We start from the raw sequence: 24,630 nt of genomic DNA, 5'->3' as shown, positions 1-24,630 counted from the left end.
GTAATGATACTGTGGGTATAAATGAAGACTTTATTCAAAGGCCCAGGCGCCCTTGTGCGGTGAACTTTGCCATCCCCCACGTGGCAGCCCTGTCTCTCTCTTTAGCCACGAAATTGCTTCAAAAATATGTATCTAATTATATATATATATATATATATATACACACACACACAGAGGTGTTCAAATGAAAAGATACGAAACGTGGGTATAAATGAAGACTTTATTCAAAGTAGACACCATAGGCCTGAGCACAATGACCCCATTGATTAACGGGTCGAAGGATTCCTTGTTCCCAGAACAATATTAAAAAAAAATATTAAAATGCTGTGACGAACAATACATATACGGACAATAAAAGCACGTTCCGTGTGGAGTTCCGTGCGCTGCCACACGGAACGTGTTAAAAATTTAAGAATTTGTAACATGTAACAACAGGAATTGGGAATGTTTTGTATCGGCATATATTTATTCTTTATGTGCTGTGAAGATGTTGCGGCTCAACGTCTTTGTTTAGTTTGCCTTTTTTTTTTTGGAATGGTGGCGCTACCGTGCGTTTGTGCCCTTGAATTAACAGGGAATGCCCTATTTTTAATGATATACATAGTTGCTGCTCTTAAAGTGCGTACATTCTGTGAATTGCTTCGCAAGCAAAGTACTGTGATTAATTGTTTTTAAATCTTTCTTTTTTTTTTATAATTGCTGCAAAAAATAGGATATTTACATGGAAGTAAGTGAATAATCTAAATATATTATTAGTATTATTTTCCTAGCAGTAAAGATTCATAAAAAGAAACAATTCATTAAGAAAAAATTTTATCTTTCAAATTAACAAAATAATTCAAAAAGCAACTTTTTATTTATCTCTATAAAACCCAGATAAATCTTACCCTTCATTGGGCAGAATTTGATTTATCTATTTCTGATATACAATTACAATTTCCAAATAATCGAAAAAAATTCTAAAAAATTACTAATGATTATAGCTCTTTTTCATTAAAAGTTTATAATTATTATGTACCTGGGAGTTTTCAATATTTCAATTGCTTATAACAAATACTTTTTAGTAATTTATATTAATATTGGTTAATTTACTTAAATATTTTGAATCAACAGAAAGAAGAAAAAATTTCACACTAAATTCTCAAAAATAAATTTTCCGCAAAAAAAAAAAAAAAGTTTCTACATTTTTAGTCAAATTAGTTTCTTTATCTGAATCTTTATTTAGTAGTAGCAAATGACATAAATGGGCTTTCGACTTTCAAATAGTATATTGAGAGAAAATTATATGATGCATTTCGCATATGGAATGAAAATTAAATTTTTTTTTTATTTTAGTGCAATAAATATTTTTTTAGAAATATGTTCCCCCCCCCCCAAAAAAAGCCTGGAGCACAAAATAGAGAAAGGAAATTGCAACGAGAGGACGCTAATCAGAAACTGGTGGGATCTCTAAATAAATATTTCAGAAACACAAGCAATTGAACCAGGACCATCAACATCTGGTTTGGAATTTCATGATGAAAATTTATCTCAAAATGTAAATTCATCAGAATATGATCAAAAAGAAACCACGATTGTACCAGTAGAAAACTTAGATGTTGACGTAGAAAATTCGCCGGGCAATGACGTAATATGTCAAAACGAAGATTTTGACTTTGAGTGTAAATGTGGGGTTTATTGGCGCAAAAACCATTTTTGATTATACTAAGCCAAACGTATGGTGTAGTTGAAATAAAGAGTACGATACATAAAAGTGGTAATTTAAAATCCGATTTATAAGCAAATGCAAGATTGTTTCTATGATAAAATAACGAAAAATTTTAAAAATGTTTAGGAATATAAGATGCATGGTACAAATATTGAAAAACATCATCTTAAAGGTCAGCAAGAAGCAGAAAAAGTTCACTTGACAAATGTCAATGTATCAAAATAACAGTAAATTCTGACCTAAATATCAGTCCCCCCCCCTTCTTCGCTTTTTCATAAACTTCGATTTAAGAGCAGGATAACATTTTGAATTAGCGACAGTTCGACTGGTAGACGGCTGGCGTCGATGGTGATCATCTATTAAATCTTCGTCTATAGATTCTTCTGGATCGTAATCAATATAATCCTCGGATTCTGGTGTATCTTGAACATCAGGAAGCAAATTATCTGTCAACATTGATTCTGACACTGAGTCATAAGAAGCTGTCGATTGCATTGTTTCTTGTACGTTAGTTGTCATTTGTGGCTCTAAAATGTGTATGAAAATCTACATTGTTAGGATTTGCTAAATTCCCATTAGAATGAATACTGGTATCCTGTTGGGCTTTTTTCTTTTTAGTAGGTCGTTTACATTGCATGTCTTATCATCAATTAGTGTTGAAACAGATTTTTTAAGTGATACATAAGTAATATCTGAATCTGTCTTTGTAAATTTTTATACAGTGTCAATAGATTTTTTTTGTTGAACTATTTTTGCAAAGGACGAAACAGCTGTTGACAGACACAATTTACGTGCTTCGGCGTAGGATATGTTCTTCAGTGCTTTCAGTTTCTGAATTTCTTTTTCTTGCTTCCAAGTCGGACAGTATTTTGAGCTGGATTCATGAGGCTGCACACAATTCGCACACTTAGGCTCTAGTTGACAATCAGTAATAGAATGACCAACTGCCGCACATCTAGCGCACACCATATTTCCTCGATAGGCAGTCCTCAAATGTCCAAACGGTTGGCATTTGTGGCATTTAATTGGATTCGGTATGAAAGGGCGGACACGACAATGCAAGTATCCAGCCTTAATTGACTTCGGTAGTTGAGTTTTGTTGGAAGTTAAAATTATATGAATAGTACTCTGTACCTTTGAAACCTTTATAAAAAATGAAGTTTATGAAAATTATATGAAACTCTGTACCTTTTCTTAACCGTAATGCGACGAACATGAATTACGCCTTGATCAGAGAAACCCTCAAGGATATTGGAATCAGATGTATTCAACAAGTCAGGTTCAGATATTACTCCACGAACAGAGTTCAAACTTTTATGAGGAGTAACAGAAATAGAATATCAAGCAGGATTTTTGTGTGGAGAAATGAATTTGTTTGAGATGATGACAAAGTTTCCAGATTTTAGCTTCTTAACAGATTTTGGTTCTCCTTCAATACCAGTAATCCCTTTATGTCTAGTGAAAGAAGAAAACGAAAACAAATTTCTAGGTTTATCAGTTGGAGTCGGAATTAAATATCTTACAAATTTACTTAAGCAGTCTGTATTATAACTCTCCAATTCCATAACTTTCACACCTAAAAAGTTTTCAATAGATCCCATGCAAAAAAACAAGTGTAATTTGGACCCGACGGCACTGCCCACCACTGAGCCCAACAAGGGAAGGCAGTTACTGGCTCTGGAACTCCCAGCCTCAGCACTTACCTTAGTGCCAGCCGAGGCCTCAGAATCACCTCCAGGAACGTTTACCACCCTTAACGCCAAACCCCAGACAATGACCCTTTCGCTTGATCCCAAGCAGACTATCAAATGGTAGGATACCAGCTGAATTGATGCACCGGGGACCACAGTGCTCCATCCGTCTAATGGGTCACCATGCACGGCCAATACGTGGGGGTTTTGGCTGCCCATGAGAAGCAAGAAGCGAACAAAGCGGCGACAGCTTCTCATGGAGAGCTCTCTCGCTTGCCGTCGAGGGAAGGAAGAAACACAGCTGAAAGCAGAAGGCGTAGAGGAGAGTGAACTGAAAGGGAGTAAAGATCCCTAGGAACCTCGGGATTGGGACCCTCGTACTCACTTATAGTAGACGAGCCCCTGAGGAGGATTTTGACTTTGGATTAAACGATCCAGCTACCTGGCCTGATACAATTTCTATAAAATTTTGAGATTATTTAAGTGAAAACGGCCCTCTCCGCTTGATAACCAAACATTTTCCGAGAGATAATTCTGGCAAAAAGTTTTCAGAATCGTTCTATTATAGAACATTACCGAATGAGAAATAGAATAAGACATATATTCAAATTCCTGAAACGCAGTTTTTTGCTTCCCATGTAAACTATTCAGTGAGAAGCATTCACAGCTTATTAAGGATGGATGTAATGATTGGGCACATTTAACCCACATTTGAAAACACATGAAAGCAGCGCATCTCACCTTAAACATAGTTCAGAATGCAGTGAACTCAAAATGTCTTTACGTAATTTGTGTACCATGGATGCAGCTCAACAAAGACTTTGTGATGCAGAAAAGGTTTATTGACAATAAGTTATTGAACGGCTTATTTATTTTATTCAATATTTAGCCCGGCAATGCCTTGCATTTAGTGGTTCTTCGAAAGAGTTGTGTCATAATTACAATGGAAGTTTTTGAAGTTGGTTGAAACCATAGCAAAATTTGATCCAATAATCGCTGAACATCCCCACAAAATTCAAACATCTCAAAAGAAGAACATTGCTCATTGCTTAGGAGATAAAATTCAGAATGAAATTATAAGCCTTATTTCAGAAGGAATTAAAAAGCATTTATTACATATGATTAAATCGTCAAAATATTACTCACTTATTCTGGATACTATATCTGATGTCAGTCCTACCGAACAGTTGATTGTTGTAATTCGATTTGTTTATCAGAACGAGGAAGCCAATAAAGACCAAATTGAAGAAAAATTTTTAGGATTTCAATCTGTCGACGACACTACTGGACAAGGGTCTGTTTGAATTCATAAATGGACATTTAAAACCGTTAGAACTAAATTTATCAGATTTACGAGGCCAGTCTTACGAAAACACAAAGAATTGCAACAAAAAATGATTGAATATAATTCGAGGGCACTCTATATCCCCTACTGTGCCCATTCTCAAAATTTAATTATAAATGATGCAGCTAAAATTTCCTTCGAAACAGTTCATTTCTTCGGAGTAGTGCAGGAGCTTTACAACTACTTTTCTTCATCCGTTAAAGGTTGGTCTATTTTGCAACATTATGTTGAAAATCCAACTTTAAAGCCACTCTCCAACACCAGACTGGAAAGTAGAATTCAAGCTTTAAGACCGTTGAAAAACGATTTGAAGGGAATTTTGAGAGCGTTAATAAATATTCAAGAAGATCAAACAAGAGACATGGAATCAAGAACTCGAGCAAAAAAAATGTGATTCAGAAGGTTTCCTCGTTTAAATTCATTTGTTCCATTAACATCTGGCACGATATTTTAAATTTATTAAATGTGATAAATAAATTAATGCAAAATTCTAAATGTGATTGATAAATTGTGACTGACAATTTACAAAATTTTATATCGGAACTAAATAATCGTAGATCAGATGAAGCGTATGAACATGCAATTGCCAATGCAAGTATCGTTGCTGATGATTTGGGGGTGAATACTGATGTTCCATAAAGTCGAAACAGGTTTAAAAAGAAACTATTTCAAGATGAACAAACCGACGAACCAATCAACAATCCAAGACAAAAATTTAAGGTTAAATTTTACAACATAGTTTTAGACATTTCTTCAATTACTGAAAGATTTGGCAATTAAAAGAACATTACAATTACTTCAAGGTATATATATTCACAATATATTTAATTTAAAAAACTGGAGTGGCAATGAAATATTAAAACATTTTAAAGAATTAGAACAAAAATTAACGGATATTAAAAATGTTAATGATAAGGACATTGATGGATTAAATTTGTTTGAAGAAATAAAATATTTGCGATGTTTTACCAAACCTATATAAACCACCTATTGATGTTTTAAATTATATTTATGAAAACAATCTTACCGATACATTTCCAAATATTGCAATAGTTTAACAGATTTCTTTAACCCTGCCAGTTTCGGTGGCTACTGGAGAACAAAGTTTTGAAAAACTTAAAATTATAAAAAAAAACTACATACGATCTACCATGGCGCAGGAGAGATTATCGAACGTGTCAATTATATCCATAGAGAGCGAAATTTTGGAATAATTAAACATAAAGGAATTGTTACGAGCGTTTGTAGCTGCTAAAGATAGGAGAATCAATATTTGAATATATTTTCTAATTTTTATATTTTAATTTACAAATGTTTCATAATTGTTTTGTTTTTAAAATTTATGAAATAATAATAATAAAAAAAAAACAAGACAAACGTGTTTTAATATTGTAATTTTAAAGCTTTTCAGTTCGAAAGTCAAATTTTGAATACTATAAAAGGGTATTTCACATACAATTTGCAGCTCTTTATAAGAGTACAACGGAACCCCATAAATTTCAATTTCCCCATAAAGCCAAATTTCAATTTGAACAATGGCGCCTAATATGCACGCGACGGCCCTGGAGAGCGAAGATGCTTTAATAATTTTAAACTTGGCTTTTATTCCATCCCAGGAGGCATATTTTATATACAAGCAAGAAACGAAGGGATATATGAAGGGATATCTACAACACGAGCGAAAAGAGAAAAGAACAAACAAAATATTTATCCCCATGATTATATAGTGTAAAATTCTGATTAGGATTTTTTTTTTTTTTTTACATGTGTCGATTTAGGTAAGGGATCTTTTAAAAGAATGCGTTAGATCAACAAATTGTTATCCCTTCACTCGGAGTGTAGGATCTTGTCGATTTCAGCAGTTTTACAGAGCTTCCGTTGCATTAATTAAATAAAAACGGTGGAATTGGATCAGGAAATAAGGGAGCATTTTAGAATGAAGTTAATATGGCCTAAATTAAGGTAAAAATTAGGAAATTAATTAGGATTTAATTTAGATTTAGAGATATTACACACACACACAGGCAGAGCTCCGAATCTAGTTGCAAGTAGAGTAATAATTTTTCATAATATTATTTAGAATCAATGTTTTGTAATTAAACTTTGTTAAAAAAGAAAAGTTAATTAAATGGAAGTTTTCTGAATGAATTATAATTTTTGACTTAAATAATAATGATTCATTTTTTATCTTGTGAAGATGCTAAATTGAACTTATTTGGCTCCACCGTGAATGGATTTGCATTCAAAAGAAGTGATTTGGATATATGTATGACATTTGAGGGGAGAGACAAGAAAGTAAGTAAAATTTGTCATAAACCACAATTAAATTGTTCATCATCATTTTTTAATTTACTTTCTTATGTAATATATTTTTTATGTGATTTTTTCTATAACATTGATCATTTTCATTTCAGGAAAATTCTGCAGCAAGTGTTTTGAAAAAGTTGGTGTATCATCTACGCAGAAGAGATGATCTTAAAAATGTATTTGGATTATACAAAGCACAGATCCCCATTATTAAATTTAATGTCACTCATCAAAATTGGCACTGTGATCTTAGTTTTTACAATATTTTGGTAAGATTTTTGTTCTCTTTTGCATGATATGATTCTTGTTTTGAGTCAATTACCTTACTTTTTTTTTTTTGTTGAAATGAAGACATACAATGGGAACTCCCATTTCTCTATGAAAATATGTATGCAAAAAATTGTACATATATTTATTTTTAGCAAGAATCTAGAAAATTGTAATCACAATTTCCTTTTTTCTAATCTCATTAATCTTGAATTTTCAAATTCAGTGTTGCTAGTGAAAATTTAAAATGAGATAGAGGAAAAGGTATATTTAAAAAATAATCTCAAAATCATTAACGCGGAAAAAAAAATCGATGATTCGGCATTCATGATTATGTAGTATTTAAGGATATTTAAAAATGGAAATCGCATATTGCAGATTATATCTGACTTGTTCCACAGAATTACAAGCGCTGCAGAATCTCACCTAGTTCAGTAATGTAGATTTTGAAACTGTTATTCTAATCTTTTCTTGATTTCCTGGTGCACTTATGTTATATGTGTTATAATTTTTATTTATGACCTTTTGATTAATTCTGTGTAGGATGTTAATGTGAATTGAATAGCATCATTTAGATAAATATGAAATTTGGGCTGAATTGCAATCATTGATCTTTTACTTCCCAAGGCACACTTTTAAACTAAAACATGCTATTCAATCATCCATGATGGCATGATGCAAACTGAAGTGCTGAAGCTTTAAATAATGAACTGAATGTCCCTTCTTGTTCAAGATTGAGTTGGTGCTTTTTCAAAAACATCCTGCTCCTCTGCCATACTTGTATATCCATTATCCTTGCATGGATATTATTAAAGGACTGTCAAATGCGCATCTAGTCTTATGACTAGATGAAGGGGGATGGGTGAATTTCAAAAAAGTTCTGTAAATTTTGCTTTCTTAAGTTGATGCCAGTTGAAGAAAAATATTTGAACGGAGGAAGTTGAAAATTCAAGAATTATTTTGATTAATGAGGAACAAGATGCTTACATAAAAGGCAATACGAAACAGAAAGGATTGAGGCATGATTCCAGCTTAGAATAATTTTGCATGATGAACATTTTTGTAACTTATCTGTATTTTGAAGAATTTAATGTTCTCTCTTGAATGTCCAATTCAAATGATTGCATGTGTGTGTGTGTATTGCATGCATGCACGTAATGATATCTCATAATGCAATTTAAATCTTAGTTAATTTCCAAATTTTTATCTTAATTTAGCTCATATTAATTTCATTCTAAAATGGTCTCTTATTTCCTAATCCAATTCCTACTTCGTATTTAATTCATTATACATTCACTCTATAATATTGTTCACTTCAGCATTTTCTCACGCTTCGAGTAAAGGAATAAAATTTCTCAATGCTTACAACATTCAATTAAAGATACCCGAATTTCCCTTTTCTAAGTCTGCATATGTCAAAGAAATCCCTGATTGTAAAATTACTGAAGAGAAAGATTTTGCTCTTGCGTTGTGATATAAACTGACATATTTCTTACTGCTTATTCTTTGCACATAAATTAAGTTTCCCGTGGAGAAATAAATTAAAGTTTTAAAATTTCTTCTTTTTGGCCACACAACTACAGTACACTCCCTATTATCCACGGAATTGGGTGGCGCGGCCGCCGCGGATAACAAAAATCGCGGATAATCCGAAAAAAGCTCAAAACGGGTATAGCAAAAGAGAAAACAGTCATTCCAACTTTGAAAAATCGTTTTATGTACAATAAAACATAAAATAAACAGCAGGAAATGTTTAACTAACGCTTAATATTTTAGTATATCACTCAAAACTAACCTAACATGCATTTTGTTAATGAAAACAGAAAAGTGCTTAGTATTTACGAGAGGCGTCAAGGATACACAGAAAAATGAATACATATGTACTGTTTTAATACTGTAATGTATTATGTAATTACAAAAGCATAACTGTAAAACTACACCTTTTTGAAGAAATCAGGCATTTGTGTTTGCTTCTTGCTTTGGAAGCATTTTCTCTTTGCTTGGAAGGAAAAAAAAGAAAAAGAAAAAACTTAGTGCGGCAGGCGCGGATAATCGGGAGTCTACTGTACTTATATATATATATATATATATATAATATAATTATTAATAGAAACTAAAAATGCTTTTAAGTCTGTTTCATCTTTACTTTTTAATAACATGTTTATCCATACCCTTTTCACTTTCATACATGCAAAATATATGAAGATAAAAATGTATTACTTCCAAAAAAATTCAGTTTATAAATTTTGGCGAATCTCTACATTTTAAACTTCTCTTAGATCATGAAAATCATTTCTGATAATGATCTTGATTGGTCTTGCTTTGTATATAGGAATTCTGTAATTCAAAAATGCAATAAGCAAAATTACACTAAAATTGTGTTGCATTTCTCTTCTCTAAAATTGTATTATCAAATTTGGATTAAAATCTGTAGGTAGGAAAAAGTGCTATTGGTGAATTTTATAAGATGCTGTTTATAATTATCTGTAATATTCGGTTGTGTATCTTACAGCAAAAAAATTTTCTACTACAAATCCATAAACGTCATTCTTTTGTTAAAATATATGAGAATTGATGCATTTTTCTCATTTTTCCCACTTTGTAAACTATATAGTCTGCAAATATCAGCAATCGGTTATATTCAATTTGTTTTTTTAATCTGATTCAATTTGACCGAGATTATTTTGAGATGCATAATAATCCATTCTATAATGATATTATGTTTTCTTCTATTGGTTCTCACTTTCTAACTTTAATTTTATTTATAAAATGTTAATTGCAGTTTTCTATAAATACATACATGCAATACTCTGTATTACATGGTATGCTCTATAAATTATTGAAAAATATTGGAATTGATTAGAAATGAAACTAAGAAAAGTTTTTAATGCTGCAGAAATTTGAATTTATAGTTTCCCATTTTGAATTTTTCGATTATCTGAAATGAAATGGAAGTTTAAGTAACATATATATGGAATATATACATTTTTTTTTAAGCATATTAAATTTAAACGTACAATTTTCACACAAACTGTACAAATTGAGCGTTATATGCTATGTTGTTAGTGGTTTATTTACGCATATTATTTGAATGATATAAAGGTTGAAAAAGAAATAAGTTTTCTTCATAATTACTTAAGAATTTTTTACTGTTTTTTCCTAAGTACTATATTATTTAATTTCTTTGAAAATGTTTTATGTTAAATCATTAATTTATTATTTTTTTTAAAAAACTAGGCTGTTCATAATTCTCATCTCCTTTACAAATATTCAATGATGGATGAAAGATGCCAAATTCTGGGGATTTGTCTCAAATATCTTGCCAAGGTAAATAAATTTTTAAAATGCATACACACTGAAGGAGTGAGTATAGTAGGAACAATCTATGAGAATAATTGATCTCAGTTATAGGATTTCTATTTAGTGTATTCAAAACACTATTTTATGTTTTAATATATTATTACTATTAAATTCTGAAATGAATTTAATATCTATTACCAGTTTTGTTGAAAGAATATATGAAGTCCTTGTAATAAAATAGAAGAGAATTCACAATAAGAATTTAATGAATTATAAGAAGCTAAACCACTTACTTTTATTATTTGAATTGATTTTAAGTGACCATTTCTTCCTACTGGGTTTACTATTTTTCTCATAGCTTTTATAATTAATGTCATGCAGTAGTTTTAAAAATTGCAGAAGCAGTTTGATCTTATGAATTTTTGCAGGATCTTTATTCATTAAAAGTTTTAAATACAAATAAGTAATATTTTTTTTTATAAATATAATTGGATTTTTAAGTTGCATAAAAGTTGCATGATAATTTTGAGAGAAAACAATATTGTATAAATCACAACACATTTGAAATGAATTGAAATCATTTGCAGAGTAGCATTCTTGTGAGATAAAGAATGTTTCTTAACTGCTTTTCTCATCAACTGGAAAAATAGCAGTACTTTTCCTTCTTGTGTACAGCCGACTATCCTGCCACCACTGAACGAAGCAGTATCGACAGGATTTGTAAAAATAGCAGTACTGAAGGGAGGCGCAATTTAGAATGAAACCTTTTTTGCTGTAATTTGCCTCTTCATTCCTTTTTTATTTATTGATACAATCAGAAGTCTCACATATAGTAACAAAGAAAAAAGAATCATTCTTTATTTAAAAATTTCTAAGAGAAAAATAATTAGAAAACCTAATTAAACTGCATTTTAAAAAACATGCATGACTGAAAAATTGCTTGAATTATTTCTTTTAAATGCCTGTAAGTTAGATAGCCCATCTGGGAATTCAAATAAAAAATATTAATCTAATCTTCTTTCAAAATATTAATTTCTTGTTCAAATCAGAGGAAACTGACTTTATTCATCATGTTCCTAAAATTACATGAGCACTTCACTATGTATATAAATTTATACACAAGTACTTTGAAATTTTTATTTCATTTATTTGGGTTCATATTATTATGCTGTTCAATTTTTATGCTTATCTGTTTTATGTAAGTAAACTTTGATGATACATGATAAAGGAAATGTTGCAGAAATTTCTTTGAAGTTGTACTGAAAATCATTGTAGTCGATATTATTACTGTGAAGAATTTAATATAACTAATTCATATGCATTTTTGTTTTGTTTTTCATAAACATCTTTTTAATTAACTATCCTAACTTTAAAAGCATTGTAATATTTTTAAACTTGAAGAATTTGTTAAACATAAAGAGAAAAACTGTATAGAAATGAAATCAATATCATTAAAGATAATTTATTTTTTTAAAAAATGTTTTTAGTTAATACAAAAACCTTTTGGGGAAATTAGTAGTTTTGGAACTCATCTATTTCCAGTAGGTAAGTTATAGCAAGTATCCATAGTGATTAAGCCTATTTCACTTTATTATTAGGCTACAGTTAAGCCTATTTTCATTCTCGATTGCCAAACTTTCCGATTAAAATTTATTTCTTAATTTCTTTTACATCTTCTGTCTGAATGAAGTGTTTGACATGGTGAGCGGCATTTGTAATATCATAATTTTATTTAATTAGAGAAGTTTTGAATTAAGTGCAGCTGTAGAATTGCTGGATAAAGCAGTCTGCCGAAACTTTCATACATCGATTTGTTTATATTTCATTGCTGCCATTCCATAATGAGAGCAATTTCTGTGCTATGTACATTAGTGTTTTATATGTATTGGTAATAATATTGAGTAGTATGATATATTTAATATTAGTAATTGCTTAAGATTTAATTTAAATGATTAATTAAATATTTGAATCATTTTTTTTTTAAACAGAAAACATGCATTGCTGACTGTGCAATTAGAACTTTGTCATCATATTCATATATTTTGTTGACTATACATTTTCTACAACAAGTTAATCCACCAATTTTACCTGTGATGCCTATACATGATAAAGGGGTAATTTTTTTTTATTTTTTATTTAGAGCTTCTTAAGTAAATTGTTTAATAATTTATTCTCGTAAATATATATGTACTGAATTATTTGTATTCAATATACCTTTCAAATATCATTCTTTTATATTGAAAGAATTTTTTTTCAGACAAATTTAGTTTTTAATAGATATATTTTAAATGTTACATTCATTGATAATCATCAATTCTTTGATTATTTATTTTATTAGGTATTTGATGAAGAAATAGATGCAAAGGAATTAAAAAGAAGAGGAGTTTTACAGAATCGTAATTTTTGGTATTCTGAAGATATTGAGCAGTTGGTATGAACATTTTAGTTTTGAACATGAATTTTTAGTTTTAAACAAATAAAATTTGAAATCCATTTTTTTTTAAAGGTAGATCGTTATAGTTTATATGGTTTTAATATCCAGTGTAAGTAAATCATGAAAAGTGTTTTGAAAACCATTTTTAAGCACCTTAAAAATGCTTCATTTTCTCAGGAAGTGAAAAAAAAAAACTTTTTATTTTCCCCATACGTTGTATATGATAAATTGAAATCATGATTATTAAGATTTGTTTACTGGATGTGTCAAGAAAGAAAACCAGTGAAAGAGAAGAATTCGGAGAGAAATCCAAGGTGCTATAGATTCGGGGGGGGGGGGAAGCAACACTCATTATGATTACCCTTAAGACGTTTTTCTCCCTCTCTCTCTTTCTTCAATAATGTGTATTATTGCTTATTGAAATATTAGGAAAGGTATCCTGAAAGGGCAATGCAAAATACCTACTATGTGATATTTGTTGCAATTCGAAAAATACCCAAACGTCTTCAGAATTCAAAGATGGTGAATGTGTTTTAATTATCCGTGATAAACGTATGTTTAATTTTCTTGCACATTGGTAGTGAAAAACACCCTGATTGGTTCGATAAATGGAAAATAAGAATATAGGGAGATGAATTGGTTGTGCTTAAGAGATTTATGGAGCATGGGAGAATCTGCTCTAGAAAAAATTGCGGTGAATTCTCTGTAGTCCTTTATGCATAAAATCATTGTTCTCATTAATATATTGTTTTGGAGCAATCTCTTGAAAAACTTATTAAAGGGATTTAATAGTACTACATTGAGTTGTAATTCATTGTGGTGTGTAATTACATTAGTTGATGGTGTAAAATCCAATATGAAAAAATTTCAACTTGAAACCAAAAGTTTTCAATGATTGTAACATCTTCCATAGTTTTTTTTTTAATGTCCTCATCCATTTGAAAAGTATTATTTGTTGGACCAATCTCGCCAAATTTTAAATTTTGTATTAAGAAAAATCTTCTAGATTTGGTAATTAGAATTTTTAAAGAAATAAAATAAAAGTTTTCAAAACTTATATTCAGGAATCAGTTTCTATCATTTTTTAACAATGATTTTTTTTTTTTTTGGTTTTGTAACTTAGGGTTGTGTGTGTGTGTGTGTGTGTGATGATGATGATGATGATGATGAAATCTCTCTATACATATAGATAGACAGAGCAATGCTTAGCACAAACCATTGAAGTTAGGAACATGACATTTTTCTAGAAATTGTTTCTAGGACATTGAGGCCCACCAAGAATGGGTGCTTCAAAATGTTAATTAGAAGTTTAATTAAAAAGATAAAAAATGTGAATTTTAGTGCAGGAGGAAATTTATACTTTCTGTCCCAATCATGTCAGATTTGTTGCTGTATATATAAAAATCATATACAAAATTTTTATTCATGTTTTGTTATATATCAATATTGACATTTTTAGAAATGATGTATGCATCAAAATAAACAATTAATTTGTTAAATTTAAGAAATGTTTTTAAAGAAATTTTTTGGTAATTATAGTTTTTTTTTTATGATCATTATTTTGTTCTTGCCAAAACCAAAAAATTTTTTTATAGTAGAAGAACATTGTATTTCTGCAGCATTGCAGAAATAAATCTTAAAATTTAAAAAATACACAATTAAAATTTTATTTTTAAAATAGTTTTTTAATAAAAACAGTGTGTTATTATTATAAAAAAAATCTTATGTGGAGAAAACGCAGGTTTATGTATATATGAATGTGAATTTGGCTAAGGTGCTTAAAAGTATTTAATTTTTGTAGTAATTTATCACTGCATGTAGAAAGTTCTTCACCATCTTATGATTTTTCTCTGTTTTGTAAATTTCCATAGGATTTCAAATTCAGTTTTAAATTATTGCATCTAAAAAAGTATCTAAATTTTGATTTATTGAAATTGGAAATTTGCCTTGCTAGGTCTGAAATTTGTTTGATATTAAAGTCTATTAAGGCTATTGAAGAAAGATCAGAATAACTTAAAATATAGCTACTTTATTGACAAAACAAAACAAAACATTTTATATTTGAGGAAAAGAGGAATAACAGTTTAAAAAAGTATAAAAAGAAATTGCCTCAATGTTTCTGAGAACATTTAGAATAAGTTACATGTATTGAATACCTTATTTATATAAATGCTGCCAAACGTAGACTTGCAACTTAAAGTTTCTAATTATATTTATAATTTGGTTTGCAATTTTATGTTTGGTCACAAAGTCTATAATAGATGGTATAGTTTTTATGGAACTTTTGATTAACTTATATTTCTAAATCTTATAAAAAAAGATGTAGTGATAAAATAATATCTTTATAAATAGTACTTTTGATATTTTGCACCATCATTTTTAAAATTATATTTTTAATAAAATGGTATTTGATATAAATTTAATCTTAATTTTTTGTGTTACTTGAAACACTAATTTATTAAGTAAAAAGTAATGAGTCAGTCATTGAATTAGCTTTTCTAATTTTCTCTGTAAACTTAAAACCCATGTGCAGAATTATCGAGTGAGGACATTCTTTTTTTAACTTCGTTAATGAGTAAAAATGTTCTTTATTTTCATAAACATTTAAATTCAATTTGAACTAATTAAATTGAACTATTTAAATATTATTGAACTTGTATTGAACTAATTAAACTAATTGATTGTTTAATTGAACTAATTAAATTAACTAATTAAAACTAACTAATTAAATTAATATTATTTATTTTTCTTTTAGAAAAAGAGATATCTTGGAAATGAAAGAAATACATTAAGTGTTGGTGAGTTATGGCTTGAAATGTTGGAGTATTACTTAAAATTTGATTACAACAGAGCAGTTTCTATAACTGAGAAGGAGCCAGTTCCCTCATCATCATTACAAAGATATGCATGCCTTTTCAACATTGAAGGTATAGTATTTAAGTTGTATTGTATCCACATAAACAGACCTGTTTCTTGAGGGAGGGTCTAAATTTTTCATTATATGTTTTATTAGCTCTCTGCTTTTCTTTGAATTCTTGTTCTTTTAAAATCCCAAATCAAATATAAGTTATTTTAGATAAATGGAGTGTTTAGTACTCGATAAGAAGTAAGAAAGTACATATTATAACTGTGAGATTTGGTATAAAAATTTTGTGATCTGGAATTGGTGGGCAAAGAAATAAGTTTATAGATCTCCGGTCTATCCAGCTTTTTTTGTTATTTGGCTTACCCTTCTGCCATATTTGGTCGAATACTTGGGAATGTACTCTATGCTAATAGAGTTGCGAACATTTTATTTGACAAATGGTGGCAAATTCAAATGTTACATTAATTTGGGACACCCTTTTTAAACCAATGAATGTGGTTTTCATTTAAAAAAATCCAGAAGTTCTGAAAATTTTCTAAATTTTGAATATTTATGTATTTATTTGCACCTTGTAATAAAATTTTCTCAGCTTGAAATCACTTTTTAAAAGAATATATATTATTTTGCCTGAGTTGTTGTTTAAAGAAACATTGAGCAGTGTCATTACATTATGCGAATTTCAGGTGTATATTTCATTTTAAATATGTATTATATGTTTTTTTTTTTTTCAATCTTTCAGATCCATTTATATCAAAAAGAAATTTAGGATGCATAGTCTCTCAAGAAAGTGAGTAGCCATTTTAGTATACCATTCTCTTTTTAATGCATTCATAATATTACTTGAAATGTATTTTCTTAAATATTGAATTTCTATTTGTATATTTCCAAACGAGCAAGAATGTTCTAATAATAATAATAACCTTTTTCAATGCAGTTCAAGATAATAGTCGTACTAAAAACTCTCTTTATTTATTAAAAAAAAAAAATTAAAAGTCAGGATATGTATGAATTATTTTAAAGCCTAAAATCTGATGTTGTTTAAATTACCTCTTATTTCTTAATGTGACTGATGAAAGTTAAAACATAAATATACTTGTGCTCTGTAGTTTTAACTGAAGCTTTACTGACATGCACCTTATTGAAATGATTTAGTCATATTATACTAAAGGTCAAGCTAATTCGATAAATAAAAAGCTATTAGGAACTTCATTTTCGCTAAATTAAATAATTCTGAAATTATCCTAGGTAGGAGATATATTTGTTGACAATGTTCAGTGTTATTTGTAATCTTAAAAAATCTTTCAAAATGTATGTTGCTTGATTTTAAAAATCCCCCCCCCCCTATTTTTTACAACTGAAATGAAGTGAATCAAAATTTGATATTGGCACCTTAAGAAAAATTATGTATTGTTTGTTATTAGATTTTGATCTGATTTTTGTGTTGGTGTTTTTTTTTTTTTTTTTTTTTTTGTGTGTGTATAATTATACGTAGCAAAATATAATAAAAAGTGAAATATGTAGCCAATGCAGGAAGTAAAAGGAAATTAAAATGAAAATATCTCCAAATAAAGAGAAAACAGAAATATGACAATAGAAATATTTTAAGTGGTGAAATTAGAAAAAATATTGAAAAAAAAAAAAAGAAATAGGTAATTTAAAAAGCTACATTATTGGCATTTTCTCCATTTTAAATAACCTTTTTATCTTAACAAAAAAAATTTACTTTTTATTTGAGTAAAAATTATGGCAGTTCATTAGCTTTAGAATGTAGGCTAAACTTGTTGTTGTTGTTGATGATGATATGTCCACATTACAATGGAAAAAGGGCTGCAGTAGCCTTCTGAGGGTAAAGACCCCTGAGCACTCGAAGGCAGAAGTCTGACTTGTAGCTCATATGAAGATGACACTCACTCGCTTGCACAACTCCTTTTTACAGGGGAGCTTTTTCACACACCTCACAGATAGAACACAGGGGGGAGAACAACCATGCTCGAATCAGAACTTGAACCCGGGATACCCAGTTCAAGGAGAAGACGTGCTACCCCTAAGCCAGGACGCCGGCGCTAGGCTTGTTGTTTGTAGTTTATAGCTGAAAGAGCTAAGTTTAACAATACTAAATCATATGGAACACAAATAATTATTCCACTTACAATTTCAGTTCATTTTCAATTTGAATGCATTAAGTGCCCACAATTAGTGAGTAATATGTATTTTAGCATACGCGAGTGTACAATGGTACACCTATTATGTTATTATTAATTATAACATAAAGAACTTCATCATTTGTCTATATTTAATCATTCTTGAATGCCAAAAAATTTTTGTTTTTGATATGTGCTTCACTTATTCCATTCTGAATAAGCTCAAATCCAAGATTCAGACAGTATAAATTAATAAATAAATGCTTAACTTTGTGAGTTAATTAAATTTTTTTGTAATCTGTCATATGTTAAATTCTTTAATCAGATTACATTAATTACATTTTTTAAAAGTCCAAATACAAAATATTGCATGCTAGGTGACTTTTTTCATCCATGAAAATATCATTTAATTCTCACTGTTATTAGTTAACTTATGGAATAATTAGTTACTTGTAATAATTCTGTAACTCTTTAAAATAGCTAGATATTTTATAAAATAATTAAATTATAAAATCTATTAGTAGCATGTACCCATCAGAATCTTCATTAAGGGATTCTAATTGTAAATAAATAATTTAAAATAAATTCTGTGAGCTCTATCTTAATTGTTGCATATTTTTGTTTTAAAATATAAATTTTTAGAAATTTAGTACTTCTAAATAATCTCTAAAGCATGGCTTTTATATAAAATCTGTATAATTATTCTTTAATGAAAATTTTTTGAGTTAAATTTCTCATTTGTATATAATTAATTGATGAGTTACTTTCTTCAAAGATTATTTAAATATAAGTTAAAGCATTCTTTTTTTTTTACAGAGGCCCAAGAAACTAGAAAAGTTTTTCATCGGACAAGAATGTTGTTTGGATGTGATTATCCTTGTGACAAAATGAAAATTTTGCGAGTATGTATAGTTTTAAAATCTTTCTCTTTATTTAGATTTAAAACAATAAGATTAAAAATTTTTAATTTGCTAAAACCACTACTGAATTATGAAGCATCTTGCTGCTGAAGATTTAACTTTTTTATGCGATTATGATTTACTTTATTATTGTTGTGGTTAAGTCATTCAGTAACTCAAAGTTATTGAAATTTCCTGAAGAAATTAAAACATATAAAAAAAGTATTCAGTATTAATGCGTAAAATCTGTTGAATTTCATTTATGTGAAAAGAATGTTTGAATTGAACGTTTTTGTTAAATAAACATTATATTTGTTATGTTTTGAAGGATTGTGATTGATAATGTCATTCATAATTTAAAAAATAGTATATTTAAAGTATAATGTTTGAAATGACATGTATTTTGTACTTTAGTATTCATAGGTGATTTAAATTATTTTACTTCACAATTGTGTTTATCCAACTGCAAACTAATTTTGCTGATTCCAAGTGAAAGAATTTTGTAGAGAATTGTAGATATTTCTGGAACTAACTTGTCCATGTTTAACGATGCTATCAGGGAAAAATTGCTGATAGTGAAGTCTCTTGTCATTTTTTTTTTTTTTAATCTATCAGCCTTTGTTAAATAAACAGGGTTGTCATGCCACTAGAAGAACCTGGAAAACTGGAAAAGCACAGGGAATTTAAAAATCACCTTAAAGACCCGGAAAATGCAAGAAAATTTGAAAATTTTCATAAAAATTGGGAAATTACAGGAAATTTTAAGTTTCATTGTTATTAAAATGCTGATTTCTAAAGATTGTAAAAATAAAAGATTGTAATCATTGCTTCCAAAAACGAAATAATACCATTCGCGATTGTGTAATGCGGAAACTTGTGCCTTTTCTACTCTGTCCTTTTTTCTGTATAGATCAGTCCAGTTTTGATTTCTGAGACAATTGTCCTTTTTCCATAAGATTCCAGAATTTTCAGCTAATGAGCATGCAACGAGACTTTTGTAATTGTTTGAAAGATTAGAATACATTTCTCTGTTGGAAATAGCAGTATTGAATCTGCAAATGGAATCTATCTGCTGACTGGAAAAATGAATAAATTAAAAAGAAATAATTTTGTTTTATAATGTTTGTTGTTGTTAAGCAATTATAAAATTATTTGTATCGTGATAATAAAAATGTTTTGTGTTTTATTTCGCCCGAGTCTTTAATTTCGTGTGACTTACAATTAAAAAGCACGAAAGGTAAAACATCTCCCTCTCTTAATATGTAGATTTTATCTTGCTAAATTCTGGATAATAAATATAATTTTTTTTTGTATATAAATATCAAAATTCTTTTAATATGCTATTATTTCTAATAACATTAAATTGATGCTTTCTTTCCTTGCTTTTTCCACTCCTTAAAATGATATTGCATTATAATTATCATATTAGCTCTATTTTTGCATTTTCTTGTAACTTGAATATACGTATAGGGAAACTACAGAGAATTTTTCACAGATTTGCATGGCAACCCTGATAAATAATTTTGACAATTATGCAGGTTATTTAAAATTGAAACTATTATTATATTTCAGAAAACAAAATTTAAAAATTGCTTCATATATCGTCACATGAAAGCTCTAAAATTTTTAGTGTGATGTCATTTAATTTAAAATGACTACCTTAAAAAATTCTACATTTCATCGTATGAAAATATAAAGGTCTATGGATATTTTACTATATTTTTGTGCTATTGTCATATGTAGGTATTGGGGAGATAATTGGTTTTACTTATATGTATTATCTATGCAACCCTTGTCATAAGCATATAATTATTTATTTCAGCTATAAATGATGAAGAAATTAAAAATATAATAACATGTATGGATTTTTTATTTTTTTGTTTCAGGAACACTTTTTTTGTCCTACTAGCCTAACTGGGCGAACTACGAGAGATGTTGAATGCTTTGCGTGTGGAGGTTTTGGACATGTAAGGGAAGAATGTCCTAAGGCAGATCCATTCAAGAATCGAAAACCTTGGAAATCAAGTAGGAAATCAAGTACAAATAAAGCTCAAAAATCAACAAATGTGTTTGAAAGGAAAACATAACGGTTTCGTTTTTCTCTGCATTGTTGTTGTGCTGTGATATTCTTTGTCTTTCTGTGAAACTAGTCTAAATAGTGATTTTTTTTTAAAAATGTCTCTATGAGAGTTATATATAAGATCTGTTGAAAGCAAGTGACTAGATTTACATTTCATGGATTTTATAAGTCTTTTAAATATTAATGACTATTTTATATACAATTCTAATGAATTCTTAATTTATAAATGCTTGACAACATAAAATCTTGTTATCGTAATTAGGAAACACAATTCATACTTTTTACCACTTCTTAATAGAAGTTTTAATAATGTTTATATCTTTTTTTTTTATCTTACATGATAAGATCTGAGCAATAAGTATTTTTTATATTGTTTGTATTATAAATTAATATTATGCAATAAAAATAATGAAAAATCTAAAAAAGAATGATTGAATACTGAAAAATATTTTTTTTTCTAACTGCATGTCAATAAGAATATAATTTTTGTATCTATGATAGTAATCATAATACCATGTGTATTACAAGGTTCCTATTGTCCCCCCCCCTTTATACCATTTTTCAGTAAAGGACTGAGTCTTTAAGAGTCATTTTAAATGTTTCATTTGTTAATTATGAATCACAAGGCATATTATTGTCATTCGTTTTGAATGATTGTTTGTTTGTAGAAATATAATACCAAAGTAACTTTATTTCACTGTGACATTTTGGATATATCAAATATGTTTGTGTACGTTTTATAATTTTGAAATTAATTTATTGAACATTCAAATGAGATGCTTTTGTGTAATTGAATGTACTTGATGTAATCAGCATTTACTGTAGTTATAATTTATGTAAATATGGTGGACATTTTTTGGATTATATTAATCGCAAGTTATGTTGTGCTGGTTACGATGTTTCATAGGCGAAGGCTGGGGGGAGGTGCATATTTTGCAAATGTCAAGCCTGTATATTTTTGCTTTTACCTGATTTTATTTTCTGTTGAACATTTTACTTGTGTATAATACGGATTAATATTTGCATAACTGACTTCGCCAAATGTAATTTTACGATGTTTAATAAAAATTGAATTTTTAAGTATTGCATTTTATTTTATTGGAAGTCTCGCAGCAAGATGATTGCATATATTTAAATCAGGATTATTAAATTATGAGTCGTAGCTTATTTGGATCATTCTCTTATTTGATTATCTAATGCTGAATCGTAAAATATTTTTATAAATTTGAAATTAAAATAAATTAAATTAATAAAATTTAGTTTCATAAAAAAAATGAAACTATGTGAAAGTGATTTATAAGAAAGAGTTTAATGAACTAATGTTAGATCAGAATGTCCTTCATAAATCAAATTTTTTGAATGAGTTTGTACTGTCATCTCTTCTTGCTGTTTTGAGTTAAAAAATCGGTCGAGGATATATTCCATTATGTAAATTTCAAATTTATATTTATTAAATTTCATTGTGATAATATAAACATATATATATATATAATATATTAAAGAGATTTGGTTGATTTGTAGCAAGCAGTAGCACTATGAAAACTTGACTAATTGAAAAAGTTAAACAATGAAAAGACAGATCTAAAATTGTATTCAGGTTATAAAACAATAATTTTTAAAGTAAAAATTACAGTAAAGATTTCTAATATTTAAATGTATTTATAAATAAAGTGAGAATTATAATAACAGGCAAGTAATATTAGATGTAAGTAAATAATAAATAAAATAATTGTTTTCATTTTAACTATCTAGATAATTTTAAAAATTATATCTATAAAGAAATAATTTTAATAATAAAACATTATGTTACACTTTATATGCAACAACTGTGCAAAATTTCAAAAATAAAAAAATAGTGCAGTTTATGTATAACATGATCAGTTTTTTAAAAGTATTTTCTTAAGTGATGTAAGGACTTTGAAATTTTCAGTCCTTAAAATGTTTTTGCTTATAATAACTGGAGGTACAAGGCGCAACCATGTTTAATTATTGAAAATAATTAAAAATAAAACACTTAGTTTTGATTTTGAATGAAATAGAATATATTTGAATTATATACAATATTTTAATTTTATGGTAATAGTAATTCAGCAAGATAGAGACGAAAATAGAATTAATCTTTGAATTTTCTATGTAGAACTGTATATGAAAAGAATAAAATTATATATTAGTAATCAATGACCTTCATAAAGCAGAATTTTTTTTTTTTTTTTTTTTTTTTAACTTCCTCTGTCATGTACTTTCTAAAAGTTGGAAGTTTTAAATATTTATCATGGATATTATCCAGTGTATAAATATCCAAGTTTCTATTGAGATTAAATTTTTTGTGTAAATATAAACAAATATTTCTTTTGAATTATACTGAAAATATCTTCCAATCTATCTAATATGCAATAATGTATACAGAATATACAACTTCAACATTGATGTCATGCCAATTAAAAAAAATGTGTTGCAAACAAGGCAATAAAATCCATCAATAAGTCAATGAATAAGTATTATACAATTTTAATATTTGATTCCACCAGCGATATGCATTTTTCACATTGCCCATATCTAAGCCATACTTCTCCATGATACAAATAAGCCTGGCGACCATATTTACATATGATGTTTATTCTAACATAATGGGACGTATTAAATAATGAAATATTACTGTTTGATGTAAATAATTTTGGTATTATTGTCTTATATATGTAAATGTAAACTCAAACAACTTGTGTACTATAAAAATTCAAATTTCTTAATACATTTTATTTATACATTAATTTTGCTATTTCTGTTAAGTATAATGAGGATTTTCATGACTGTTTATTGAATATTTAATTTTTAAATATTTAAAATATTTATTATTTTAAGCTTTTATGCATAGAAGAAAATTAGTTTTAATGTTGCCATTGAATGAAAATAGGGATATTTTATATCGTTTGTGATGTTTATTTGAATTTAGTTTTGTTGTTTTGTTTTTTGAAAATTAGTGATAATTTATGGGAAAAAAATAGTACTGATTTTAATCTGTAATGGTTTTTGAAAAGTCATTTCATAAAATTTATAATTTTTTTCAAAGTTACAGGATTTAAAATTTGTTTGTTGCAATTGCTATTAAGTTTTTAATTCAAAGTAAAGTTGCTGTTGACGAGTGGATTTTAAGTGTTATAGTATTAATATGGAGAATTTAGAACTAAATGTTAAACTGTATGTATTTCTTCAGGCAATAGTGAATATCTGATCAAGTATAATTTTGAAGAACATGGTACAGGGCCAAATTATTTTAACATACTAAAACAGCTTGTGACTTCACTATCTGTTGTAAAATGAACTTGGTAACTTCAGTTCTTAATGTTCTTCGTTAGTATCTTTTTAGTGTAAATTCTGAGATATTTAGTAGAGAACAGGTTGGGAAAGAAATAAAATAGATCAGCTTCACTAGTAAAACCACGCCCGGGATAATCTGCTATCGCAAATTTCAAGTTGTCATATGAGAACATTACTTTTTTTTAAGTCCTTGTTTGTCTTCATTAATTTAAATCATTAACCAGTTAAACCGGTTTTAAACAATCACGTGACTATATCAGAGTATGCATAGTTCATA

The 24,630-nt window shown here is 28.3% G+C and overlaps 1 protein-coding gene across 3 annotated transcripts in view; it reads left to right on the top strand.

Annotated features, from left to right (window-relative positions):
* Window positions 1–22,118, top strand: part of LOC129980822 (terminal uridylyltransferase 7-like) — an 85,844-nt gene extending 63,726 nt beyond the window's left edge. For all 3 annotated transcript variants that reach the window (XM_056091223.1, XM_056091224.1, XM_056091225.1), the window contains 9 exons: window positions 6,942–7,039; window positions 7,159–7,320; window positions 10,556–10,645; window positions 12,607–12,732; window positions 12,957–13,049; window positions 15,808–15,979; window positions 16,658–16,705; window positions 18,876–18,961; window positions 20,845–22,118. In XM_056091223.1, coding sequence (XP_055947198.1) covers window positions 6,942–7,039; window positions 7,159–7,320; window positions 10,556–10,645; window positions 12,607–12,732; window positions 12,957–13,049; window positions 15,808–15,979; window positions 16,658–16,705; window positions 18,876–18,961; window positions 20,845–21,045 — 1,076 coding nt within the window. In that variant the 3' untranslated portion in view covers window positions 21,046–22,118. The remainder of the gene's footprint in view (window positions 1–6,941; window positions 7,040–7,158; window positions 7,321–10,555; window positions 10,646–12,606; window positions 12,733–12,956; window positions 13,050–15,807; window positions 15,980–16,657; window positions 16,706–18,875; window positions 18,962–20,844) is intronic.
* The last annotated feature ends 2,512 nt before the right edge of the window (window positions 22,119–24,630 follow it).

The sequence above is a fragment of the Argiope bruennichi genome, chromosome 8, assembly GCF_947563725.1.
Source record: "Argiope bruennichi chromosome 8, qqArgBrue1.1, whole genome shotgun sequence".
Classification (NCBI taxonomy): domain Eukaryota; kingdom Metazoa; phylum Arthropoda; class Arachnida; order Araneae; family Araneidae; genus Argiope; species Argiope bruennichi.
Note: the sequence above shows the minus strand (reverse complement) of the source record. Positions and strands in the feature narration are given on the sequence as shown.